This window comes from Planococcus citri, chromosome 3 (genome assembly GCF_950023065.1).
Source record: "Planococcus citri chromosome 3, ihPlaCitr1.1, whole genome shotgun sequence".
Lineage (NCBI taxonomy): Eukaryota > Metazoa > Arthropoda > Insecta > Hemiptera > Pseudococcidae > Planococcus > Planococcus citri.
Window position 1 is genome coordinate 49,139,947 of NC_088679.1, and position 24,815 is coordinate 49,164,761.

At 31.5% G+C, this 24,815-nt stretch overlaps 2 protein-coding genes across 6 annotated transcripts in view; one reads left to right on the plus strand and one right to left on the minus strand.

Moving 5' to 3' along the window:
- LOC135838615 (COMM domain-containing protein 4) overlaps positions 1 to 24,815 on the plus strand; it is a 39,403-nt gene that overhangs the window by 2,994 nt on the left and 11,594 nt on the right. The window lies entirely within an intron of this gene.
- LOC135838613 (uncharacterized) lies at positions 63 to 20,099 on the minus strand. 3 transcript variants are annotated; one of them, XM_065354308.1, is made up of 3 exons: positions 19,854 to 20,099; positions 15,524 to 15,675; positions 63 to 1,356 (listed from the first exon to the last, which is right to left on the minus strand). In XM_065354308.1, the coding sequence occupies exons 2-3, from the start codon at positions 15,568 to 15,570 to the stop codon at positions 465 to 467; spliced, it is 939 nt and encodes a 312-aa protein (XP_065210380.1). In that variant the 5' UTR covers positions 15,571 to 15,675; positions 19,854 to 20,099; the 3' UTR covers positions 63 to 464. The 3 variants fall into 3 exon arrangements, with proteins under 3 accessions (XP_065210380.1, XP_065210381.1, XP_065210383.1); XM_065354309.1 differs by lacking the exon at positions 15,524 to 15,675 and having other exon boundaries at positions 19,854 to 20,098; XM_065354311.1 differs by lacking the exons at positions 15,524 to 15,675; positions 19,854 to 20,099 and adding an exon at positions 13,984 to 14,068.

Here is a 24,815-nt window from a genome sequence, read left to right on the forward strand (position 1 = left end):
TAACTTGTACGCAATACTTGAAACCGGTTGATTACAAATTACCATAGCAATAAATGATCAGCTCAGTTTGTATGAATTTTATTCTTCACTTTAACATTCGAACATTGTTTTTTGTTGAAATCATTACAGAAATAAATAATGTTGTTCGAAGCGAATGATTGGAAAAGAAAAATGGTAACGCCGTTACAAACAACTTGATGTTGAAACAAAATTATTCAAGGATTTACAGTCTTAAAATAAAAATGAAAACGTACTAAACTAAAGGATTTTCATTTAAAACGCCTAAATTAGGTAAAAGGTATAAATTTGTAGTGACTAGTATGAAAAAAAGAACGTCTTGTCATCGCATCAGTACACAATAATATGTTGTAGCCGTAGGTACATATCATTTTAAAAACAATAATTTACGTTCATTTTGAGTGCGATGACGAAACGCGCTTACCCAAATATACAACACAAAATTATCAGTTTTGTTTTAAACTTCGTTTACCTCCCCATTGAAAAAACGATCCCGCTCTTCTGCTCAGATTATCTGGGCTGTGTAGCGTACTGACGGTAAACATTTTCTTATAAAAAGATCCTTTTTTTTGTTCAGGTTGTCTGCGGGACCACTCGATGAATTCTTTAAATAATTCTTGTAAATTCAATTCATCAGTCAAGCACAGCTTTTTATCCGATGCTCGTTTCTTTCTGCTATTAGTGGTATCGTTTTCGTCCTTTGAACTGACTTCGCGTTTCATAATATTATGTTCGTAATTATCTTCTAACCTATCATTAAATTCATTTTCTGGGATACTTCTTTTTCCACCCCAATTGAAAAATTTCTGCGTTCGTTTACCTCCCCAACTTGAGAACGAAGGTTCTCTTTTGGCAGCCGAATCGTCTGGCGTTAATGGAACTCGTTTACCGCCCCAGCTCGAAAACATATTCGGTGGCGTTCTTTTACTATCGTAATTGAACGGTTTTCTCGATCTGATTTTTCCTACTTTACCGTTATTCCAATTATTATTCATTATCTTATTCAATTGTCCTTTCCAACCCGCTGAAAAAGGATACTGAGGTACGTCTTTACTTGTACTCTCGTACGATGCGAAACGTGGACTTATATGATTATGTGGTGGGCGATATTGTCCCAAATTAGTCGTGCTATCTTCTGAAAGTTGTCGCAGTACATCGTTTACCATATTTTGTTGTCTGTAATTTTCCAGCCATTCGCAATGCAGTGTGCTTTGTTCGTTGCATAAATTAATTATATCTTGGATGGTTGATTCCGCCTGGGCAAACGTTCCATCAATGTTTATCACAATTCCCAACACTAATATCCAATGTATGATTTTTGAAAGGAATACTTTCATTCTGAAAAAAAAACAAGAAAAAATACATAAGTCGTGACTACTGGGTTATTTATGTACAGTTGGATTTGCTTTCAACATTTTAAAAGTGTAGGCGCTTATTTGATATTGTCTCTCTGACTTAATAGCGAAAAAAATTCTACAAAGTCACTTTCATGTGGTAATTTTCGCGTTCAAATAAATCGTTTATTCGTAATGCCTAGTAATTATTAAGATTTTATGTCAAATTTTACCATTTTTCTCACCCAAAATAACTGGATTTTGAAGGTCAACTTTTCTTGTCCTCTTTATTTTATGAGTGACTGACAGTGAAAGTAAAAATGAAAGTTATGAAATTTTGCCCTACCTTTATGTTTCACGACATTTTTTAGTTTTTCAGTATCTTAAATCCGTGGATTTTTAAATTCACATGTAGGTAGCCCCATGTATGTAATGTACCTAGCACCTACAATTTTACTCTTAATACGTGTATACTTAGTACTTACATACCTAGGTAAATTCGTAATCAAGTCAAGTGAGCTATTTTCTCAAGAATCGAATATAATTGGGTTTAAGGAGTTGGTAATTATTATTAATTTAAAATAAACAGCGTTTATTATTCTTTGAAAACTGAAGTTCTTCGAGTTTCTTTCTCACCAACAAAAACAATTCACGTTGTACACTGTAGGTACACTTGATGCGCAAAGTACCTAGTCATTTGTTAAGAGACTTTTTCATTACTTTATAGTTTCTGTTTCTTCAAATAGGGATTTGTATGTTTCATTTTATTCAACATTTCCTTGGTAGACGATACATATTCGTAATTTTAAAATCAGAAAATAAATGCTTCCTAGTTGGTTGATTTTTCAAAAACAAACTTCACCTAATTACTATCGTTCGAACAAATTTAACGTTCTCGTAAAAGCTGTAATATTTCGCAGAATCGTAATCCGTAACCGAAAGATGTATTTACATATTGTTCGAAATAAACTTTAGTGAAGACTTTGATAAAATATTCGATTGAAAATTTGTGAAGCGAGGATGGATATGTACTTGTAGATATATTATGCTAAATAAAACGAAAATTTTCAAAGGGACTTAGCTTTAATCCATAAACGATTCGGAAGAATTACATTATCACAGACAGTGCCAAGTATGTAAAAGTTTCGACTAATGTAATTCGTTTTAATGATGGAAAATTAATTTATGAAAATACCGATTTAGAAGGAATGGCTCTGAGGTGAAAAAATTAAATAATCACTAATGCATAATAAAGAATTTCTCGTGAAATTTGTTTTAAAATAATATGTTTCGTGTCCCTATACCTATACTTCGGAAAAATTCTTGTTAAGGAGGAGTGCACTTATACCTATTACGAGTGAAATTCGAGTGATTGTTCATTCCATATTTTCCCCAAGATTCATTCTGATTCAAACTTGTATTCTCGTATAAATGAAAACCGACAATTTTTCAAACATACGTACTAAACTTGACCGAAATTTTGGAACGAATTTGGGGTCTCGGAAGAGTCGCGTTGGTAATTTTAGACATTGCATTAAATACCTTGAATATTTTGTGATTAAGTAGCTGAAACACGTTCGCTTTCGTGTTGCAAAGAGAAACCCGTGCAGCACGAATTGCGTTAAAAATCAAAGTACCTAACATTAACTAGCTGAAGAAAATAGAAAGCGAAAACCTACTCGTATAAATCTCGTTAGCTTGAGTGGGTTTGAAAGAGGATACAAGGAAACATTGTTGCGTATGGAAAATTCTATTGTATGACGTGTAATCCTTCGGGGATGTCATTGCTTCTAGTACTAGTGAGATTCAAGATGATAATGTGTGAAAAACTACATTATGTTATCCTATCATTAATTTAATTTACGCATATTGATTTTCCTGCAGTGTTCATAGGTCTTCATATCGAAAAAAAATCTAAGTATATTATTTTATAATTTATATGTAATTATATTTCCCGATGGTAAATGTAAAATATTATTATATTCATCCCTTTCAATGCACTACGAGTATTTCGAAAGCACACTCAGATCTTTTATACGCTCTGATTCTTTCATAAATGTAACAAATTTAGAGGCTTGTGCAGGTTAAATCGAAGAAATGTTAGAATGATGCTTCAAAACTTAAAACTTGATATTGAAGGAATGAATTCTTCAATTTCTGAAATTATTTGAAAAATAGCTCAATTGGAAACCCAAAATTTATGTTTTTAGAATGATTGTTTCACTTTGCTCAGCGCAATGATTCATCTTTGCACATGGTGTTCTGTTTAATGAGTTATTGTTTGAGAAGAGGACAGTTAATGATTATTGATACACTGAATTTTGGAAAAAAGAAAAATGTTGTGCCCTGTATTTTACTACATGATGACATCAAATTAAAAATTTCCGATTCCAGGTAAAGGAAACATTTTACGTTTCAATATGAAAAAACTGAAAAAAAAAAGATTACAAAAATTTATGTTTAGTTCTGAAAAATACTTCAGCTTTGGAGTGTCCGAACGAAACAGTGAAATTTCACGTGTACATCTCAAAAAAAAACACGAAAAAACTCCATCATATAAAAAACGTCAGCAGTCAAATTTCATTTTTCAAATTTTTACAGAATGTGAAAATTCAAAGGCTAATGCATAATATCGAAATTTAATCCATTTGTATCAGAAAGCAGAAAATTTGCTTGCATCATTTTTTTGGTCTCTCAAATCGGTTATGATAGTTTTGGAGCCATTTTGGAGCCTCTTGTTAATTTTTTCGAATTTTTAAGATCTGAAACAAATTCTCATGAAATAAAAATGCAGTTTCTACAAACTTCGATGCAAAAAACATTTTTCAGAAAATTGTGCTTGAATCGGTCGAAAAGGCGAGGAAAACGATTAATCTGAGTTTGTAGGTGTTGAATTCAAGTAGCGTTTTGTTGACGAAATGTTTGAGGTAAAAGACCCAAAATCTATTGAAGGCTTTAAAATATGTAACCTGAAACCTCTTAATGCACTGGAATTAGTTTTCTTTGATGAGAATACTCTGATAACATTTCTATTTCAGGTCTCTTTTCATTCAAACTATTAGTTATTTAGTTAGCTTTGAAATTGTCGTCTCCATCGAAGTAAGTAGTGCTCAAAAATCGCTGCTCCTCGATCCAAACATAAATCTCTCAGCAGATATAGCATTGGTATGTACATAGGTACATACATAGCACCTATCCTTAAGAAAATGTAAGTCCATGAAGTTGAATTTTGACCTGCTGCATAGAACAGGAATCTGGCTCACTTTGTAAAGTTAATTTCTCAGTACGTGTCAGTAGCGAAATGTCTTATTTTTAAGTAAAAATTATAAAAACTTGATGTCCGCCTAATTTTACTTTCACCCCCGTCACGTCCCCGCTCCAATCAACTTCTCCCTGACCCACTTCGACATCGCCTGTGAAACTTCAACATTTTCCTGCAGTTTTCATTTGCTTGTACCTATCTAAAAAAGTTCAAAAATTGTCAAAAAATATTGCAATTTTACTGCAAGGTTTGAAAATGTAAAGAATTCATTTTTCAAATTAAAAACCACAATTTTTTCGAAAATGTCCCCTCTTTCAGCCCTCTTATCTTCCCTTTAGGGGTACCTTTCAACTCAAAATAGAAATCTTTGCTGAATTTGGTCAAAGTCCGCCGACTTTTTTTGGAGGGCGATCCACCCTATTATAGATGTCTATGTGTGAGTCTATTTGAAGAAAATGGATAAGTTCATTGTTTATTAATATAAAACTTGTAACAGTTCACTTCCAATCCTATTCTAAGAAACCAGATCTAAATATTATGTTATGCTATTCGTTAATAAAAGTTTTGCATTAAAAACATAAGATCTTGAAAAGTAATTTCCAGTGAAAATATTTCATTTAGTTTTTATGTTTATTTTTTGAATCGGCGTTTTACAGTAATTATATTATAGAGTTGTTGTAATACTCGCAAATAATTTCTACTTCGGGTTGAATTCTTTTTCAAATTTAATCTCAACGTAATTTTTTGTTATTCAATTGCAGATGATTTAATTTATGCAGTTAGGTACCTTATTCAAGTTTTATTTTCGTTTTTTCTCCAAGTAAAGAGAACAACTTCTAAACGTTTAGTTTTTTAATTTGTCCAAAACGTTGTATTTACTCGTATATTGATTTTAGAATGCATTTGAATAACGAGTAGGAACTTTCATTATCAACTTTTGCTATTGTTTTTATGTACCTAACCTACATAATTACGCGTAGGTACAAAAACTGATATGTATACATATAAGTATATTCATTATCTTTAAATTCTTTTGAACTTGGGTTGTTTTGGAATTCAGTTCTACGATGTATCTTCAAAATTGAAAAGGTTACGAGAAATTAAATTAGAGATGAGACGTCTTGAATTTTCAAAAATAGTATATTCCAAAATGTTGAAAATTTTCCAAGGACATGAGGTGTAGAGAAAAATTATATTCACTCCTTGTGAACTTCTCATATTAAAACTGACGCCAAAAAACAATGCTTCCCCTTCCTTTCTCTCCATAACATTAATATTTTTCAATGATTTAAAATTACGTTCAGCTTCCTCAAAACGATTAATAAGCAAAAAACGTATGCCATTTGTGTTTGTCGGGGTACTTATTTGAATTGGAATACATTTTAGGTAGGCAATTAGAAATCTATCTATTTTTGTAATGCGAACATCTGATTGGTTAAGCATCTAAAAATAATGTCTTGATATTGGAGAATCATTACAAATGTATCCCGATTCAAATAAGCACCCTTCATCTTCAAGTTTCTCATTTTTTTTTTTTTTTTTTTAAGTAAATGATTAATGTCTTCTTCAATAATCTCAAAAATGCGCAGCAAGTGTCTTCATGGTACCTACATTTTTTGTTCATTCTGAGTAAATATTTTGACCAAAATTCACGCTAAAAAATTATTGTATTTGTACCATCCATCTATGGCAGATATTCGATGGAACACCCAGTATCACCCGAGCACTTGAAAAATATGTAGAAGCATAATTAATTTGCTCACTAATTTCAAAAATGTTCCAACGAATTTTATAGATGCCTATTTGTATGTGTATCAGATATGAAATATACGTATTGCGTTTCAAAAAACACTTGTTTGAAATAGGTTTTAACCTATTTGAATAAAAGTTCACGATGAAAAATATTAGTAGGTATAAGTGTTATAAAATTTAGTTTTCCGTAGGCGATATACCTTTGAATATTTTAGCCGTGTGATGAGTTTAAATCCGTACCTACATCTTTAGAACTGTTTGTGTTTATATACCGTGTCGCGAAGAAAAATTAGAATTATTTTCGTACCACCTTGAGCGATTATTTTTTACATTTTATCAAATGAATTCAAATTCTTCGAATTTTGAAATTTAATATAATTGTAAAACGAGCGACATTTTAACGCCTGGCAAGATTTTTACTTCGCCTGTATACTTACGAGTACTTTGGAGCTAATCAATGCTGGCGTTACATACACGGCGATATATGGCGGATGATAAATTTGATACGATTAGGCTTTCATATCCTCGAAATGCGAATAATTTTACATTCATATGTATGTACGCGCGGCCGCCCGTTTCATTTCTAATTCGTTTTGCAAATATTGTTAATTACATAGAGCGAGGTGCAAAGAGCAAGGGTTGACATCATCTTGTTCGTATAGTTGGTTGTATTTTTGGTATTAATGGAAAACACAAGAGTTATTTTGTTTTGCTCCCTATAGGTAAGTCTTTTCTGAATGGGTTTGCTTTTGGGAAATTCTGCTCACATCAAAAACTTAATGTTAGCGAAACGTTAAAATCTAATTTTGCTACACGTTGTCATTGAGTATGGTTTGAAATGGTAAAATGTAGAAAACTAATAACCGTCCGAAGCTGTGGGAGTAATTTACCTGCCGAATCTCTATCGTCGCAATAATATCGTAGAATATCGTTTAATTGATTTTCAAAATATTGGCGCCTAAATTTCGTCATTTAAACACTGTTTTTTTTGTTTTTTTTTGTGTGCGTGTGTGTGTGTGGGGCTAAAATGTCCGTCGATGGCGATGACTTTCAACAAGAATGATTCAACTATCACGTATAGAGTTTGAAAATTTTTTGTGAAACTGTAGAATATTCAGAGCCGTAAAGGGCAGCTTTGTACTTGATAATGGTTCTGGAGTGATACTAGTTTGCAATTTCTGAGATTAAAAAATAAATTTTTGCGCTTTCAAGTTGATTCTATGAGACATTTACAAATTCTCAAAATTATTTCATTTGTCAAGAAACTTTTTCCTCCTTTTTTCTTGTCATAACATTTTGATGAAATATACCTACTGTTGAATGAACTCCTACACTATACGCAGTAATTGATATCTTATCATATAAGCTTATCATAATTATTCAACACTTTCCGTTTAAAAATTACTTTTCGACAAAATATTAGTCTACAGCGAAATTCTCGTAGACTGATATTTTACGAAATATCTTAATAAATATTTAAAGCTCACAAAATTTCCTCGTACGAGATAATTCTGGAACCTCCCACATAACACAAAGAATTTTTTCGCCATAAAAATGCACATTTAATAATACAATGTTATAACTTGTTTCTTTTGAAAATCAAATCACTATTTTAAGGAGGTAATTTTGGTAAATCTCCCTGTATGTTTTAATGAATTGAAACGATGATATATTTATCGACCTATTTTGGTCTCGTTTTAAAAAACGGCCTCTTAGTAGTTCTTTGCAATTTTTTACGCAAATCGTGCTATTTTTATGCAATTTTTACGTAGCTTTAGGGAAATCTTGTTGCGAAATTTATTTTGCATATCTGTGTCCGTTCCTAAAGTTCGAAGAGAGTAGGTAACGAGTATATATGCCAAGAAGAAAAACACTAAGTGTGATATTTTTCATACAACCCTCCTCCCAGCCTCTCTCTTAAAATAAAAGTAAAAATGAAATGATTACGATCTTATTTTACAAGGCGTTTGATTTTTAAATATTGTGTCTGGTATTTTGTCTTGAGGAAAAAAATTATAATAGTGGTCAAAATTAAGTTGAGAATTCAAAAAAATATTTTGTATGTCAAACATACTTTTGAAAAAATAGTTTATTGGTAATTCATCTCATCATCTGAAATTGAATGTTTTAGTTTTTTAAAAAAAATCAGAGTTCAGCAATTTGTTTTGCAACGTGAGGTTATTTATTTCCTTAAAAATCTCCAATTTTTTCCATTATCAGATAGATACACAATATTTTTATGTAGATTTCTGCATTTTTTCAAAAAATTATCCATTTCAAATTTTGAAGAAAAAAAATTTCAAAATTGAGAGTTTGAGCTTTTTTTTGGGAGAAAGTAATTTTATGTACATATTATTATTTCGAAGTGAATTCGTAACAATTTTTTACTGTGCTCCTTCGAATTCTGAGTTCGGTTGATAATTGAGAGCCGACTCACCCTAATGGAAAGATGCGGTGAAATTGATATTTTTGATGAGTGATATTACAACATTCAGAATTTTTCTGTAACTTTCTGTACATCAAAATTCTGTGAATAGAACAATGAAGAATAGAGGCAGAGAGGAATGTACCCACAGTTTTGTACGATTTCTCCTTTATGAAATGAGTTGATTAGCTTCTAGCAAAATCTTGCACTGACAAGGTGATATCTTTCGGTGGCGAAAGTTGAGAAAATATTGAAAAATGAAAGTGCACCTATTCTGAGCTGAGGTAAAAAAAAGTGTCCCAAAATTGAACTTACAAAATTGAATAAAATAAAGAAGTTAATAAGTTCCCATTTCTCTGAGTATTTTATTATGTTAATTTTTTATGTGATGATTTTTTTGGGGAAGAGAGGTCTACAAAACTGGAACATAACTATAAATAAAACAACTGGAAAAAAAGTTGAAAAATGTTTCAAATTCGACGAACACTCTGATCAATGTCAAATTACAAATAAAAGGGAATTAAAAAATTACCAAAAAGTATGTATTTAAAAATCTTCAGCTCGAAGTGGGGAGGAGACATGACCCATACTGAGAATAAACCTATTTTTCGTATAATAAGCAGTTTCGAATAATCAGTTTCCACGAAGCTGTTAAATTTTTTATTTTTTCTCATTAAAATAACACTGCAACATGAAAGGGGAATTGGGGGAGGGGGAGGTAAACATGACAAATCTCTATAATTTCTACGTATCAAATTTGTTTCGTGTACTTGATATTACTGAATGATATGAAAAAACTTTCGAGTGTCGTGGTATTTGAAGAAATTTTTTTCTAATTTTGTTTTAATTCGATTCCTAAGGCTTTACTTTGTCGTATTCCGAACGTTGAAAAAAATATTCTAATACCTAATGACGAGTGACAGATATAGAGTAAGGCGATGTTATCTCGAAACGTCCTGACCATGAATTGGATTTATGTACTTCCTAAAACATTTAAGTTTTGTTCATTTCAGGAACTCTCAATCCTGTTCTTAGGCATTTTATTTATTAATTCTCGGTGGTTGAAAATATTGTTAACATAGTGAAGTTACCCAGACTGCTGCGCGTATTAAATTTAATTCGATTAAAAACCAATTGCAGGACAAAAGATTAAAACTTACGCTACGCGTACATCCAGTTCTATAAAATACGTAATGCTCGGTCCACTATATTTTATGGTTTATTTCAACCCAAGTTGTTTTTAAATTGAAATGACAAATTAACTATCATCGCTGGTACATATAAAATGGAGTTGTTTGTAAAAAAAAAAGTCACGAATTTGCCTCTATACGAATAAAATGAGTAGGCAGGCACTTGAAATTTTCTCAAGTTGTGTGAGTTGGTGTTGAATACGTAGCATTCAACATTAAAGCTTCATTTATAATTTTTTGTCGAGGTATTTCGTAATTTTTCAATATGGAATAGCCTCAAATAAAATGTAAACCATTCGAAAACATAATACGTATCTTTGCAACGATAGGCAAAATCACCTTCGCAGCTCGTGCAACGTATTTTGTACTTTGAATAAATGAACGCAAATTGAAAGCATGTGTGTTTCTGTAGGGAAAAAATTGTTAATTTTTTATCATAATTTAGATGTTTTAACACAATGTACCTACAATATGTGTATGCCAGATTTTTCGATACAATGCCATATGCCTTCATTTATAAATATTTTTTTCGTTTGATTCGTTTAACGAATAAAATAGGCTAGTGCCTATATAACGAAAGGTAATGGATATAAATGGTTTTCCGAAGTAATTGATGGTTAACTGGGTATGTAAAATCAAAGGATTAAAAATTACTTGTACATTTTTTTCATCCATAGACGAGAGTATTTCGAGTCGATGGTATACATACATAGTATTCCTTATTGGCCTTCAATTTTTGAAAAATTATCGTTTACGTTTTAGATAGAATGTTTTATTAAAAAGAGCTCGTAAGATTCACGCGAATGATGGGTGCAACCTGCTGGTATCGTTCGCGGTTATTTCGCCCAGTTTCGTTTTTATTCCATGATACCTAGTTACCTATACTATAGTTACTATACTTGTGCGTTTATAATGCCATACGTAAATCATATTTTAATATCTTTCTTCAGGCTTTAATTCCCATACATTATGTTTACCAGTTTTTGGTGTAAATTTACAAAACAAGTGATATTCTTTAGAATTTATTCATCTGTTTGATGATGAGCTTTGGTGATCTTTTTTTTTCTCTGCTCGTACTCGATCAGGAAGTTCTGTAATGCAGCAGCTTCCATAATTTCAAACAATTTATTCAAATTATTAATATTTCAATTGAAATGAAAACTATAGATTTGATTGTGATGCGAAGAGTGTGAAAAAAAATCAATCATATTTTTTAATCATTCTCGTAATGAATTTGTGGGATGAAACTACATTATCGAAATTTCGGGTATTGAATGTTATTCCAAATTAGCAGGTGTATCTTATAACTAATTCCAACATTTCTTCTTATTAACATATTGTGAAAGTTAATCGGATTTTCATAAGTAATTTCGTGGTTTTGATGTGCGATTTAGTATCTAGTTTAGTCGAATAATACTTAACTAAATCGAACCAACTCCATAATATAATTTTTATTCGTTTATTTACTTTTCAAAACTACGTAAAAGTTGAATAGGTACAAAATACTGCTATAACCATTATCATTCAGTAAATGTAAAGGTGAAAACTGATTATTAAAAATGATCAGCTATTATCGAAATAACGCGAATATTCTCATTTGAAATCAATCAAAATGAAATAATTGTTCGAATATGATGAAAAATTGTCCAACCGGTTGATCGAAATTGAATGAGAATTTTTTGAAAAACGTGAAACACCTACGTAAGTAAGTAGGTACCTAAGTAGTACTCGCAGATATTTGATTGGTTAGATTTTGTTCTTGCAAGTACTTCAGTTACATTTGTTGTATTGATTTACCAAAAATGTGAGTATATGCGAGTAAAAACAGAGCTAACTAACTGGAATGTAATGTAATTACCTATATTGTTTTAATTAATTACGATAGTTATGGCATTTTTTTGCAATATTTGATTTTATCAACGAATGAACTTGACAGTCACAGTTGGAGATCACTTACTGGGCTATCTCGTGGAATTCTCATTTCACACTTTCCCCGAACTTGTTTTTTTTTTTTAGAGGTTGCAGCAAGAGAAGGGGAGAAGATTGATTAATAAATACGAGGAAAAACGATAGGCATAAATTTTTAATTTGCCCAAAACTCGAATGCCGTTGAATTTTTTTTGTGTAACGTTGTAATGTTACTTTGTGGGTGCACATCGAACTTTCATAAGGTGAAATACTTGATTGGTTCTTATCAATATCTATTACTTCAAAAGTTTTTCACTTCTGAGACTGTAAACATTAAATTTATTGTTTTAGGAAACAGAGAAAATCAGCTCAATTACAATTAATCCAAGATTTATTTTATTTTGAAAAATTTGAAGGAAAAAAATTGAAATGTGCATTTTTGAAAAAGACAAAATTTTTCTAAATTGATTATTTAAGATTGTGATTGTTTCTAAATTTATGAATACATTTTTCACCTTTCTTCCTATACATACGTATATAAACCCCCCCCCCCCCCAAAAAAAAACTATAAATATCCTCGAGTCTGATATTAATATTTTTTCGAGTCTTCCTTTATTCATTTTTTGACGTTCCGTATTGATGACGACCAAGACTTTGATGAAATAAATATTAAAAATCGCCACATTTTCTTTACAGTTTAGGGTATTTGTATTATGTCCATTGTCCAAGTACCATGGGTTTCTCACTCTTCTTCCAGGTAACTTCATAAAGGAACGTCAAAAGTGATAAAACAAAACATTATTACCTGTAGAATGTACTCAGTTGTCAAAAAGCATGTACCACATATTCGATTTTTCTGAAATTGCCCAACTGATAATCAAAGGAGAATCTACTGCAATAGGCTATCTCAAAATTTAATGAAGTTGCAAATAGTTGAAAATTCGAGAAAAAAAATGTTTAAGTTCTCAATAATTTTACTGCAACTATTGAAAACGAACCAATTGTAATAAATGGTACATTTTCAAAATTGATAAAGCTACAAGCGATTAAATTATTGAAATTTACGATTCACTTGAAAATTCGAGCCTCTAGCTCCTGCAATTATGAAAATAGGCCATTTTGTTTTGGAACTGTTTTGTTCGTTATCGAAAGTTTCATCGGAATCCTAATGCAAATTTTCATTATTAACAGTTTCTGAAGCATTGGCTCCTCAACTCTATTGCAAGTTTCCTCAAAAATAGGGTAAAAGCCATCCCTTTGTGCTCAAAAGCTGAAAACAGTATCATTCTAATCGGCGATCATCACTTCTTTGGCATGACCATTCTGTCATCAATCAGAAAATTCACCTACATGTGAAAGTATTCAATTATATGCGAGTTAATCAGAAATTTAGAACCTGTACGTAGCATAGTCTCGTTGAGGAAGATTTTCGATTAAATTATTACTCATTTTTCGGGAGGAAAAAAAGTCCAATTGCTCATTGCTAATGCGGTGAAAGTTATGACAGCTTTGCTCTTATTTTTTGAAAACAGATTATCAATTATGTAGTTTCCAGTTTCTAATGTAAGACTATGAAATTCAAAGTAGATACATAACTTATTAAATTTTGCAAAATCAAAAAAAAAATGGCTCGATTTGACTTACCTAAATTGATATTATTTACTCATTAATGCCTTCGATTAATACGAAGGTCAGTTTAGATCTAGATTTTTAAAATGTCTAAGGGAAGAAAAATCTGATAAACAAATTTCAATACCGACGTAACAAAGCGGAAAAATTTTTCGAACTTGTGATTTGATAAAATTACCAACACTCGGTTATACTCGTAGAGTCGATAACCAGTAAAAAAAATCGTAAAAATCAAACTCGTTTGAACTGCGAAACTGCGATTGCAACGATTATAGATTTTCAAAATAAAAAAATAAGACTCGAATATATCCAACTTAAAATATTCGTATTGAAAAAATTACTGAGAAAACTTCACTAAAAGTGCATTAAAATGAGAAAAAAAATCAGCGAAAATGAAGCGATTAAAAAAATGAAACAAAAATTCGAAAATTACGCAAAAATATAATCGTTTCTCGTAATTTTTACCTGATTTTCAAAGCTTCGCGGAGTTTTCGAAATATTTACTTGGGTTGCCCGTTTCACCACTATGAATGTGAAACAAGTTGGTGTTTTGATATTCATTTATATAGAAAACGAGGCATCCTATTGGTTGTTTTCTTCAACCCCTTTTAAGATAACGACGCATTCACTCTTCTTTGCTCGTAGTGTTGCGAATTATTGTATTTATGTTTATTATTTTTATGACCGTTTTGTTCCGAATATTTTTTCAAATTCGGAGTGAAATTTTGAAAAAAAAAATTAATAATGTATTAAATATGTACGTATTATACTGAAGTAATAGTACCTATTCACGATTATTTCAAACACACTCTTTGATTATAAAAACGTAAATTTTTTAAAAAGTTTTTCCACCTATAAATTTATATCCTTGGAGATGTGTCAAGTTACCTACTGTTTTGGTAATTTAAGTTGTGTTTTTTCGGTTCTTCATTTTTGAGTTGAAATTGGTCTGTCAAGGTACGTACTTCACCCTACTTATACCTATTCATTATTAAACGTTAGGTGTAATATTTTAACCTTTTGGATTTCTAAAAAACGTACATTGAAAGTACTAATAATTTAATAAGTATCGAATTTGAAAATTATGAAGACCTATCCAGCCACTGATGAATGATGAAATATCAGACGAAAAGGGAATGGGAAGGGAAGGAAATTTGATTATGGGTAAACATCACGGAATTCGGAAATTTCTTGGTAATACCTCCTCCGTCCCCGTCATACTCGAGTTTTTTGTCGAAATGGCGGAAGTCTGTTTGACCATTTTACCGTCTAGTACAAGTGAGTCGAGATATAAAATATAAGGATCAATTTGAGAAAAAATGTACCAATACCATTAAAATTAATACGTGTGAACAAGTTGTTCTTAAAATTATCAACCACGTAATCCGGTTTTGAGAACATATTTTCGATTTTAATTAACTGATTGTTGTATTCTGCGGTGTTACTGACTCGAAATTTGTATGATAAAATTTCGTCTATTTATATAATTGCCGGAATTTTTAAATCAATTTATTCAAATTGTAGCGTGGCTTTTAATTTGTATGTTAGAAATTTTAAGGTAGGAAGTTGAAAATGAATTTTAGCATTATTGGTTATGTACTCGATTATTGTTGCGCTGTATGAGATGACCACAGCGTTGTTTCAGTCTCTTATGATGTTTATTGAAAATTCACCTTTAATGCGGTTAGTCGGCGAAAACGTGAATTAATTAGGTATGCAGTAGAATGTACGTCTACGTACAGTGATAAAAGTTATGACCCGAAGTTGCGAGTTGTGTTGTGTACAGCGATTTCCTTTATTGGGGGCACTTTCGAATAGGTAAAAATAGTTTCTAAAAGGGATTTTTTTGTGTAACTGCTTTGAAAAATTGATTTGTTAAGGGTTAAATAACATTTAAAAGGCGAAAGGATTGGAAATTTTGGTTATTTTGTATAATAAGAATATTGGCCCATCAAACCAAAGGAAATAGCTTATCAATGAAATAAAATGATCAGTAGGTAGGTACCTTAAAGTAGTCCCATTGCAAAAGATGTATGGAATTCCCAAGGACATGCTGCAGTTTTTCTACGTAACCAACCAACACTTTATGGACCATGACTTCTGTTTGTGATTGTAATTGTATGTGTTTCGTTTTTTCTTCACATCGATTTTTAGCACCTAGAATTGTTTCACACATTTTATTATACGATGCTTCTGCTAACAATATCTGCATTATTGCGAGTACCCCAACTCTTAAATTTCGTTGAATTTTAAAATTAATATTCTTTTAGTGTTTTGTCATTATTGCAAAAAAAGGTGGAATAAAACCCCAGCGTATAGAAGAACGAAATAAGTGACGAGGCTTTACAAATTAACTAAATAAACACAAAAGGAGAATCATTTACAACATTTTTCAAAAGAAATTAACCGAGTTACTAATTCTTTAAAGGTGTCGAGTCTCGAGAGCTCGCTTTAGAGATCAAATCAATATTATTTTTACATTTTTTTATCCTTTCGTGTTTCATCTTTTTATACAAAAATTATAGGTTTACGCTTACAGATTACAGAAAGGCTTGAGATTATTATTAGACTTGAATAAATTGTATGTAGAAATGTTTTCATGATTCCTTTCGAAAAGCTTATTAGAGTAATGCAAAATATTGAATTCAAACCAGCAGCATATGTTGCCCATGTCGAATGAAATATCTGAAAAACAAAGCCCTATGGAAAAAAAATCTACTTTACTCTCCTTCTTCACGTGATATAACTTTTATGCCTTATAATTTTGTTTGTTTTTATTTTGTTCTCGTGTGATTTTTGATTTTTATAAAATTTTTATGTCAAAACAATCCCTTTGAACAGAACCTTACAACTTTTGCTTTGCTCAAAATTTTTCAAATACGAAGCCTTCTGAAAAAAATGAATCATACGCTACTGGGTCATTCCACGTCAATTCGACCAAGAAGTAGTAAGGGTGGGGGGGGGGTCGGCGATTAAAAAAAAAAATTTCTGTGGAGACCTTCTGAAGGCATAGCCATTTGGCCAATGACGCAAATCGCAGCCCTCTAGCCCTTTTTAAATGCTGCTAGGGGGTTGTGAAAGTTTTCAGTGAACTTGAAATATCATCCATTTCAGCAATGGATTACTCGATAACCCCGATGCCTACCAAAATGGAACTTTTCATCAGTGTTGCAACTTTTTTTCTCACGAAAAATTAGCTTGAAAAGTTTCAAAACGTAGTTTTTATGTCGTTCTGACTCTCAAAAATTCTGAAAAAAATATATTATGGACAACTTTTCATACTGAACAACATATTAAAAAATTGGGATGGCATTATTCCGAAAAGTCTATTTTAAAAAAATTGAAAGTTTGAGAAAAAATACGATTAAAAGTTTTGATTGGTGAAGTTGACTCATTTGACACCTATTTTTACGTACCTATCCGTTAAAAAAGTTGAAAAAACCCCTTTCACTCGATGAAATAAACTCATCACAAAAAATCAAAATTCGAAAAAAAATCAATTTTTAATTCCACACATCAAAAAAAGTTTAATTAATTTATTCAGTTGTCTTATTTTGACCTCTTTCTGGCGTATGTATTTCATGAAAAAGTTGATAAAAATTACATTCATAGAAAAAAAATTAAAATTCGTTCATTTTTTCAATTCACTTAGAATTTTGATTTCGAGTGATTGGTCGAATTAATGTGGAATGACCGTAACTATAAAGAGAATTTATGATAAAAATGAAACTTTTGTGATGAAATTCCATTTTTTACGATTAAGAATTCACACCATGAAAATGAAAATTCGATTTTTTTAATAAAATACCAATTTTTGTGATTTTTAATTTTTTTTTTAATTTTTGTGATCAAATTTCAATTCGGTGAGAATAAAATTCAATTTCTTTGGTAAAATTTACAATTTACAATAGAATTTCAACTTTTTTGATTAAAACTTGAGTTTTTCTTTTCCAATTTTTTCAACTCGAAAATATGAGTTTTTTGAAGAAAAAAACTGTACTAAAAATACGTTTTCTAAGGTTTCAGTTTCAAGAAGAGTACGAGAACCGAACGGAAAAAGTAATTATTGACGTTGACAAGAGTGAGGTGTGTGGTCCGAGCGAACCTAGGGTAACAACTCGCACGAGTCCAGAATTACTTTTTCCCTGAGTCTGTTGAGTTATTTTTTCTGATTGATGAACAAAAACGCTCATTTTTACGCTAGAGTGATTGGTGAAAGGTAGGAAAAGTTATGTTTTTACCCCTGAGTCAAGAAAACACATTTTTTCCCGCTCATATATTAAAAATGAGACTGAACGTGATAAGATGAAAAGTTTTCTGAGTGTTAACAACTGCTCAATGGCACTTCTGGAGATTTTTATTTTTTAGCATTTTTTCCCATTTTTTTTTTTTTTTTTTTGGTTGGTAGATTGGGACCTCACTTTTATCTCGCTCGTGTCGAAAGTGAACCTACGAGCATGATAGATATGTATGTATAAGATACGGAAGAAATACGAGATTTCCAGAACAACAGCTTCTCAGTCACATTTTTCGAGTAATTTTGTAAGTACAGTTTTTTAAACATTTGAACCCTCAAAAATACAATTCTTCAGATATGAAAACTTGGCTTCGAAATGTGACTGCAGTTAAAATGTGACCACGAATCTACGATCATTTGTTTTTTCATCCAATCATGGAATTTTTAGGGCTATTTTGCAATATTTGAAATCCGGTAAGCCCTTCAATTTTTTGATTAGGCATCTGAAATTTTTTTATCAACTACCCTTTGAATTTTAAATTTTCGGTTTCCATAAGTACCTTAGTAAAATATGACTGAATGATTGAGCAGTTCTCTGTGATATCTTGAAATTTAAGAAATAATATGAAAATCTACTACCCTATCTTGCTTCTATTTCAAAAATACAAAAACTTTTCTTTTTGTTGAATTGCTTCATTTGTACAAAACTGACCACCCAAGTATCACGATGGAGTAATGAAAAACGCTTCAATGCTGCTAATTATCGAACCCGAATTTCACGTTTTTAAAATTAATAATATTCGAAGGTCTGCTTATTAACTTTAAATAATATTATGAATTAATTTCAAAGTTCTGATACTTTCATTTTCTCAAAATTTAGTCATGGATAGTACCTCTATAGCCAAGAAAGTCCCATTCTCCTATGTAAATAGGTATAGGTACTTTGAATGCGGTACCTAGCGTTTCACTTTGACATGCTGAAGAATTTTGAAGAAATTAGAAGAAAATTGAAGAAAAGCCTAAGTGGGTCAAACTAGACAAATTTTAACATTTTTTAAAACTGAACCGAACATCTTTTACTTGTACGTAGGGGAAAAATGGTAAACACTTGACGCCTTGAACGATTGATAATTTAATCAGATATTGTCTACAACTGATTTTTTAAATTTTTGTTTCGTTTCATCTCTAAAGTCGTCTCAACGTTTTGATTGTATATTTTCTAAATGAGCTTTAGCTCCACAATCGAAATTTTATGTTTTTTTGGTTGCTGAAAAATCGCAAACTAATTAAAAATGTTTATGTAGATAGTTCGATTCTAGTGGGTAGGTAGGTACATGTGTTTTTTACACTTAAAAAAGTGTTGTTTTCTCGACTTAATCAAGTGCATACATTGGTATTGGGTATAAAAATATGTTTTTCACGCGTGAGCTAAATATTGATAGTTTGGAAAACACTTCTTAAGGATGCTGAAATTCACTTCAAAATCCTTTTAAAATATGTACCTAATGAGAAATGATCTTCAGAATGTCCTCGATACGATTTCATGATTAGTTTGTTCAAAACAGCTGTATCAAATAATTTCAACCAAAAAAACTTGAATTTTCAAAATAGCTCCTGAATTCCCAAACATTTGTAGTTGTATCGTAGGGTAGGTAATTTAATTTAATTTAAAATGAAATACGTCGTATTTATTAATTTATTTTTAAAGAAAAGCGTTCATTTCAAATTTTAAAGTAGATACCTATGATGGAAATGAAACGATGAAATGATGAAACATGAGTAAAATGGCGAATTCGAGTTATTTTAAGCGTTTGTGAGATATTATTTTTTGGGGGTGTCAATGAATTTCAATCCGTGTTTTGTCTGTTCTAAATTTACAGGACGTGCCCGGCATATTTACGAGGCATTTTAATATAATAATGTTTGACATTTTTGCTACCTACTTTAATTATCTGCATTCCGAGCAAATATTTTAAAATATGGAAAAATATCTCATTCCAAAAATCACGCCCAAATAACGACCAATCTCATCTATACTTACGAATAAATACCGAATTCCATAAAAATATGTGTACTTATGTAAGTACTGCTTACTCACCCAGTTTATAAATTTATGGTTTCATCTGGGCTCAAAGTTGATGATGGGTATTGGCTGGTGATTCACGCCATTGACCAAATTCACTAATTTCATTCGAACTTCACTAACCGAAAAGGATAGGGGAAAAAATCAAAAGTACTTCGAACTGTGTGAAAATACCCGCACGGCTTACCCGTTTGCGAAGCGGTAACTCCGACTAATTGGGTGGTAAGGCGCTCATGTCCGTGTTTCAGTCAATACTTGCGAACTGGTTATCTTTTTGACAGTATTTTTCATAATTAATATTAATTATCCGGTTTTCGCGGTATCACAATCCGGTAGAGCGGATTCGGTTTGCAATAAAGTTCTAGCGAATTCGATTAGTTTAGATAAAATGTTACAAACTTTATTCACTACTTATGTACAATGTTGTTTACTTTATCCCAAATTTTCAATTGTAATGTTACGAAATCGAGATTTTTTCGGGGAGATATGAGGAAAAAATATGGGTACGTGACTAGGCGAGCTGTTTGCCTTCAAAAAAAAAGTGCTTATAATTTTGAACCCTGCGATTGAAAATACATAAATGTGTGTGGGTGTAATCACTTGCAAAGAAGAAGCTTAAATGTACCCATACTTAACTATACTTTGTAAGGGAAATAAATGATGAATTAGGCCAAAAGAAATTATTCAACTGTCTTTTCAAGGGTGGATTAAAGATGGGAATTTTGTGCGTTCTTTTCTGATGATTAGCTTCTTGTTAATTTATATACCCAGTGTACTCTACATTATCTCATTTTCATCTGCTGCATACAAAAATGATTTATGAAGATCTGTAACTTTGCGCAACCTGTGCGTCGGATTAATAATAATTTGACCATGTTACTTTGAGACTGATTTTCTAGCTAACGAAATTCTCTACATATTCGCAATTAAGTATTTTTATTGTTAATTATTGATTGCAATTTCTTGTTACTCGATTACTTACTTAGTAATCGTGGTTTGTAGTTTGTACTATTGTACCGGTTTTTTCGCTTTTTCCTTCACTTACATGTATTGTGAACGAGAAAAATGAATTTGTAAGTACATTTTTTCGTATAATACAGGTATAAGGGAAAAATCACTTTAGAGAATTCAAGCGCCGAAATCAAGATAAAAAATTATAATTAATTGTGGCGTGTTGAAAATGTAAAGAAATATTTCTGTGTCTAAATACAATGCATCATTTTTCATAATTTTCTTAAACTTGATTCTATCTGCGTAGCTATACTTACCTACTTCTTAAACATTTTTGTCTTTTTTTTCAAAAAGCTCCATTGATATGTAGAATCGGTTCTTTGAGGAGGAAGGAAGGTCCAGTTTTCTTTGGAAAATTGATAAAATCTCTGCATAAGTGCATTATTTTTTCAATTTCAGCAAAAAAAATAAATCATATTACCTACTTGTATCTACTCAACTTCACTACAAAATTTAAAAATATACCAAAGAAGTCCATGGCTTTAAGGATTTCTACCAGTCGAATCTAATTGAAGCATACGTTTCCAACGCCATCTAGCATAAAGTCGGGGCCCAAAATGACTGATTTTTTGATATGTTGTGTCCAAGGGTCTTGGCTACAACATATCAAAAAATCAGCCAATTTGGGCCATTTCTACGTTTTCAAATAGTACTAAGTACCATGAATTTCTTATCAATATTTTTTTGGACTTAGTGCCGTTTGGAAACGTATATGCTTCAATTACTTGAATGGTTTTTGCTTTAAGAAAAGCGTAATTTTTGTAATATTATGTTGCAGATAATAAAAGACATACTTAGGTATTTTTGAACTTGACAAAACGGTCTGGAAAAATATGTAATTGGATTCTCTTGGTATGAAAACCATGATTTCAGTGCACTTACATGTGAAGGGCGGTTTTCCAAAGTGGATAAGTCAATTTTTTTGAAAATTGAGTTTTTCACGCCATTGTGTTCTATAGGTTGTATCTCACCTATTAAATGTCTAACCTACCCAAAATACCTATTTATCTACGCACAATCCAGCTTTTCTGTAAGTTGCGGATTGCATTGGATTTTCCAAAACGCAATAAGTCATGATTACTTTGTTTTCGTTACTTTTATAGCCAAAATAGAGCTGCAAATATGGTTTTTTTAATAGATGGTACTGTAATATGTACTTAATTTTCGTTTTTATTTTATTGCCAAAATGCAGATATGTACATTTTTTTTAAATGATAGTGCTGTAGATAAATACTTAATTTTTGTCAATTTTATCGCCAAAATGGAGGTAAAAAAAATTTTTTTCGTAAATTTATTGCCGAAATAGTGGTAAGATTTTTTTAAAATCAAAAATCTTTTTTTTCAATTTATAGTGTTGTAATAGGTACTTAATTTTTGTTTAAAATACAGGTAAAATTTTTTGTAATCAATTTTTTTGGTCATATACTTTTGTATTGTGAATTAGAGTTGACTTACATCGATTTGCAACACTGGTTCTATCATATAAATGAAAACGTGAAAAATCGTTTTTTCCAAAAGGCGATAAGTCAGTTTACTTTTTCTGCCGCAGAAGCGCTGCAAACTTGAGTTACACCACGAAACCAACACGTACGTGTTGAGGTAGATCCAATACAACATGCAGGATAGGTGGCATACTCCAAGTGCATCTCACCTTGGAATGGGCACTAAAAACATCATTTATCTCGAAATCATAATTTTTGACTTATCGCTTTTTGGAAAACCGCGCCCTTCATGTGTATAAATTTTTCGTCAAAATTTCACTCCTCGCCTCACCTCACAGTCCCTTCCTCCACGTTTACTCTAATAGTAAAATCGAGAACATATTCGAATCCGGCGTCTTGGAAAATCATAATTTCGATATGTATATCGATTTTACTTACGTCAAAATTTCATGCCTCCACTCTCCACAACCTCACTCTCTTGATTTTGGCAAAAAAAATCGATGTCTAATTCAAATTCAAGAGCATCAGAAGTTCTAATACCATAAGCAGTATTTGATTATTCGATTAAAAAAATTGCATACTTGACTATAATTTTCAAATTATTTAAAATCGGCGAAATATTGATCAAACGTCTCCCCCCCCCCCATCACCTTAGGGAGAGAGGTACCTGCAGAAAGTACCTCCAAGTCTAAATATATTGTTTTGTACCCGTACTATGTATTTAAAAATTGACACTAGAACATCTTTTGGCCAACATTATGCTTTGTATACGTGAAAACCATTGAAATTCATACGAAAATGTTGAAAACATATCAATTTTCGGATAATTTAACCTCTCCCATCTCTTTGCCGTTCTCTCACAGTAAGGGTATGGAAGGATGCAACAGGTCCTTGAAGAAGGGGGGGGGGGTCGAACTCCTCTTTAGACACCCCCCCTGTGTCCTTCCTATGGGGTTGTGGTAAATGCCTCCGATGCTTAAAAATTTTCTTTTGACGTGTTTGTGCTTTATACTAAATTTCATGCGTCTATTATGAAATGCAGTTAATTTGCAATTTGCCACTGGACTAGGTACCTGGTACAAGCAGCGCAATAATCATTCATAACGATGATTGAAAACTCAGTAATTGAGCTGATAAGATGATATGGCAGCCCTGTTATACCCCAAATTGATTTGATGCAATTTCGAAAAGTTTTGAAATTTTCAGGCAATTTTTGAAAATGACAATTTTTGCACAATTTAAAAATTATGCCAGAAATATGAAATTCAGTATGCAAATGCACCACACTTTTAGCTTCCATGCTGCTCTAAAGTGAAAAAATGAATGCTTACATTAGCCCTGGAATCTTAAAATCTTGATTTTTCAAAACTGTAAATGATGGGGAAAAAGTCATGCTGAATGGATAAATTCTTCAACAGGTGATTATTGCAGTTTTGCTGTGTAAATTGTGAAATAATTTCAGAAAAAATTAGAGCACGTGAGTCACTTACTTACTTTGTCAAATTAGCAAAAAAAAAAAATCATCAAGATTTTATCTACTTATTGTCGATTTGGTTTGACATATTTTGCATTTACAGCCCTCCTTTTCCTCTCTATGACTTCCAATTGTCACTGGCTGCATGCCTAGATCATAACTGTACTCATTTGGTGAATACAATACGTTCTTATTCTACGATAATAAAATAAAAATTCCCGGAAATCATTCTCGTTTAGTGATAAATGCAATTCATGTGTTGAAATCGTGAAATACCAAACCAATAAAGCTCGATATTTTAAAATGGAAGAAAGCTAATTTATGCCTTTCCAATGATAATAAATTCTTTCTTTCGATTTTGTAATTAATTAGTTTACTCGAGCGAGTTCGCGCGTGGTTATTGTATGTTGACGTGCCATATTTTAAACGCTTTTATAGAGGTATATTTCTTCAAAAGCCAAATTCAAGATTGGTACAATCTTGGTATCTTTCCTTTGCGTTCATCCCCATATTACCTACCTTTACAATCTCTTTTAGTTTTTTGCACTCTAAATAGGCCCCTACAGATGTTTATACTACTATCCCCTTCTCTCGAAATAAGTCAAAAAATGAATTGATTCAATCGTTTATAAGTACGATACCTTTACCTAGGCTACTTCATTCTTTTCCTGCTTAAAAAAAAATCATAAAAAATGAGCCAAATTGAATTTTTCAAGAATTTGCTAAATATCTAAAAATGAAATTCAGCTCTTGAAATTAGGCCTTTGTGGTGTATTTTTAGAATTTGGATGCTCGTTCGATTTTTATGTCCGGTCTGAAAATTCGTCCATCAGTTGGAAATCTCCCTTGTGTGGTATGAAAGAGCAATTTCCATGGTAGTCGGTGTTGATGAAACTTTGTCGCGACATAACGTGGGCAATTTGATGCTTAATGAATTTCAAATGTTACGAACAGTGCAATTCGTATAATGTTTTGTCGAGCCGGTTTAATGTATCGTGATATTCATGTCTCCGCTTTATTAATTTTTTAAATTCGTATAAAGAACTCCCT

Coding starts and splice junctions, on each gene's coding strand:
- LOC135838613 (XM_065354308.1), bottom strand. CDS start 15,570: ATGTCCTTGGGAATTCCATACATCTTTTGCAATGGGACTACTTTAAG. Junction 1,357..15,523: donor TGCAATGGGACTACTTTAAG/GTACCTACCTAC, acceptor TTTTTTTTTCAG/AATGAAAGTATTCCTTTCAA.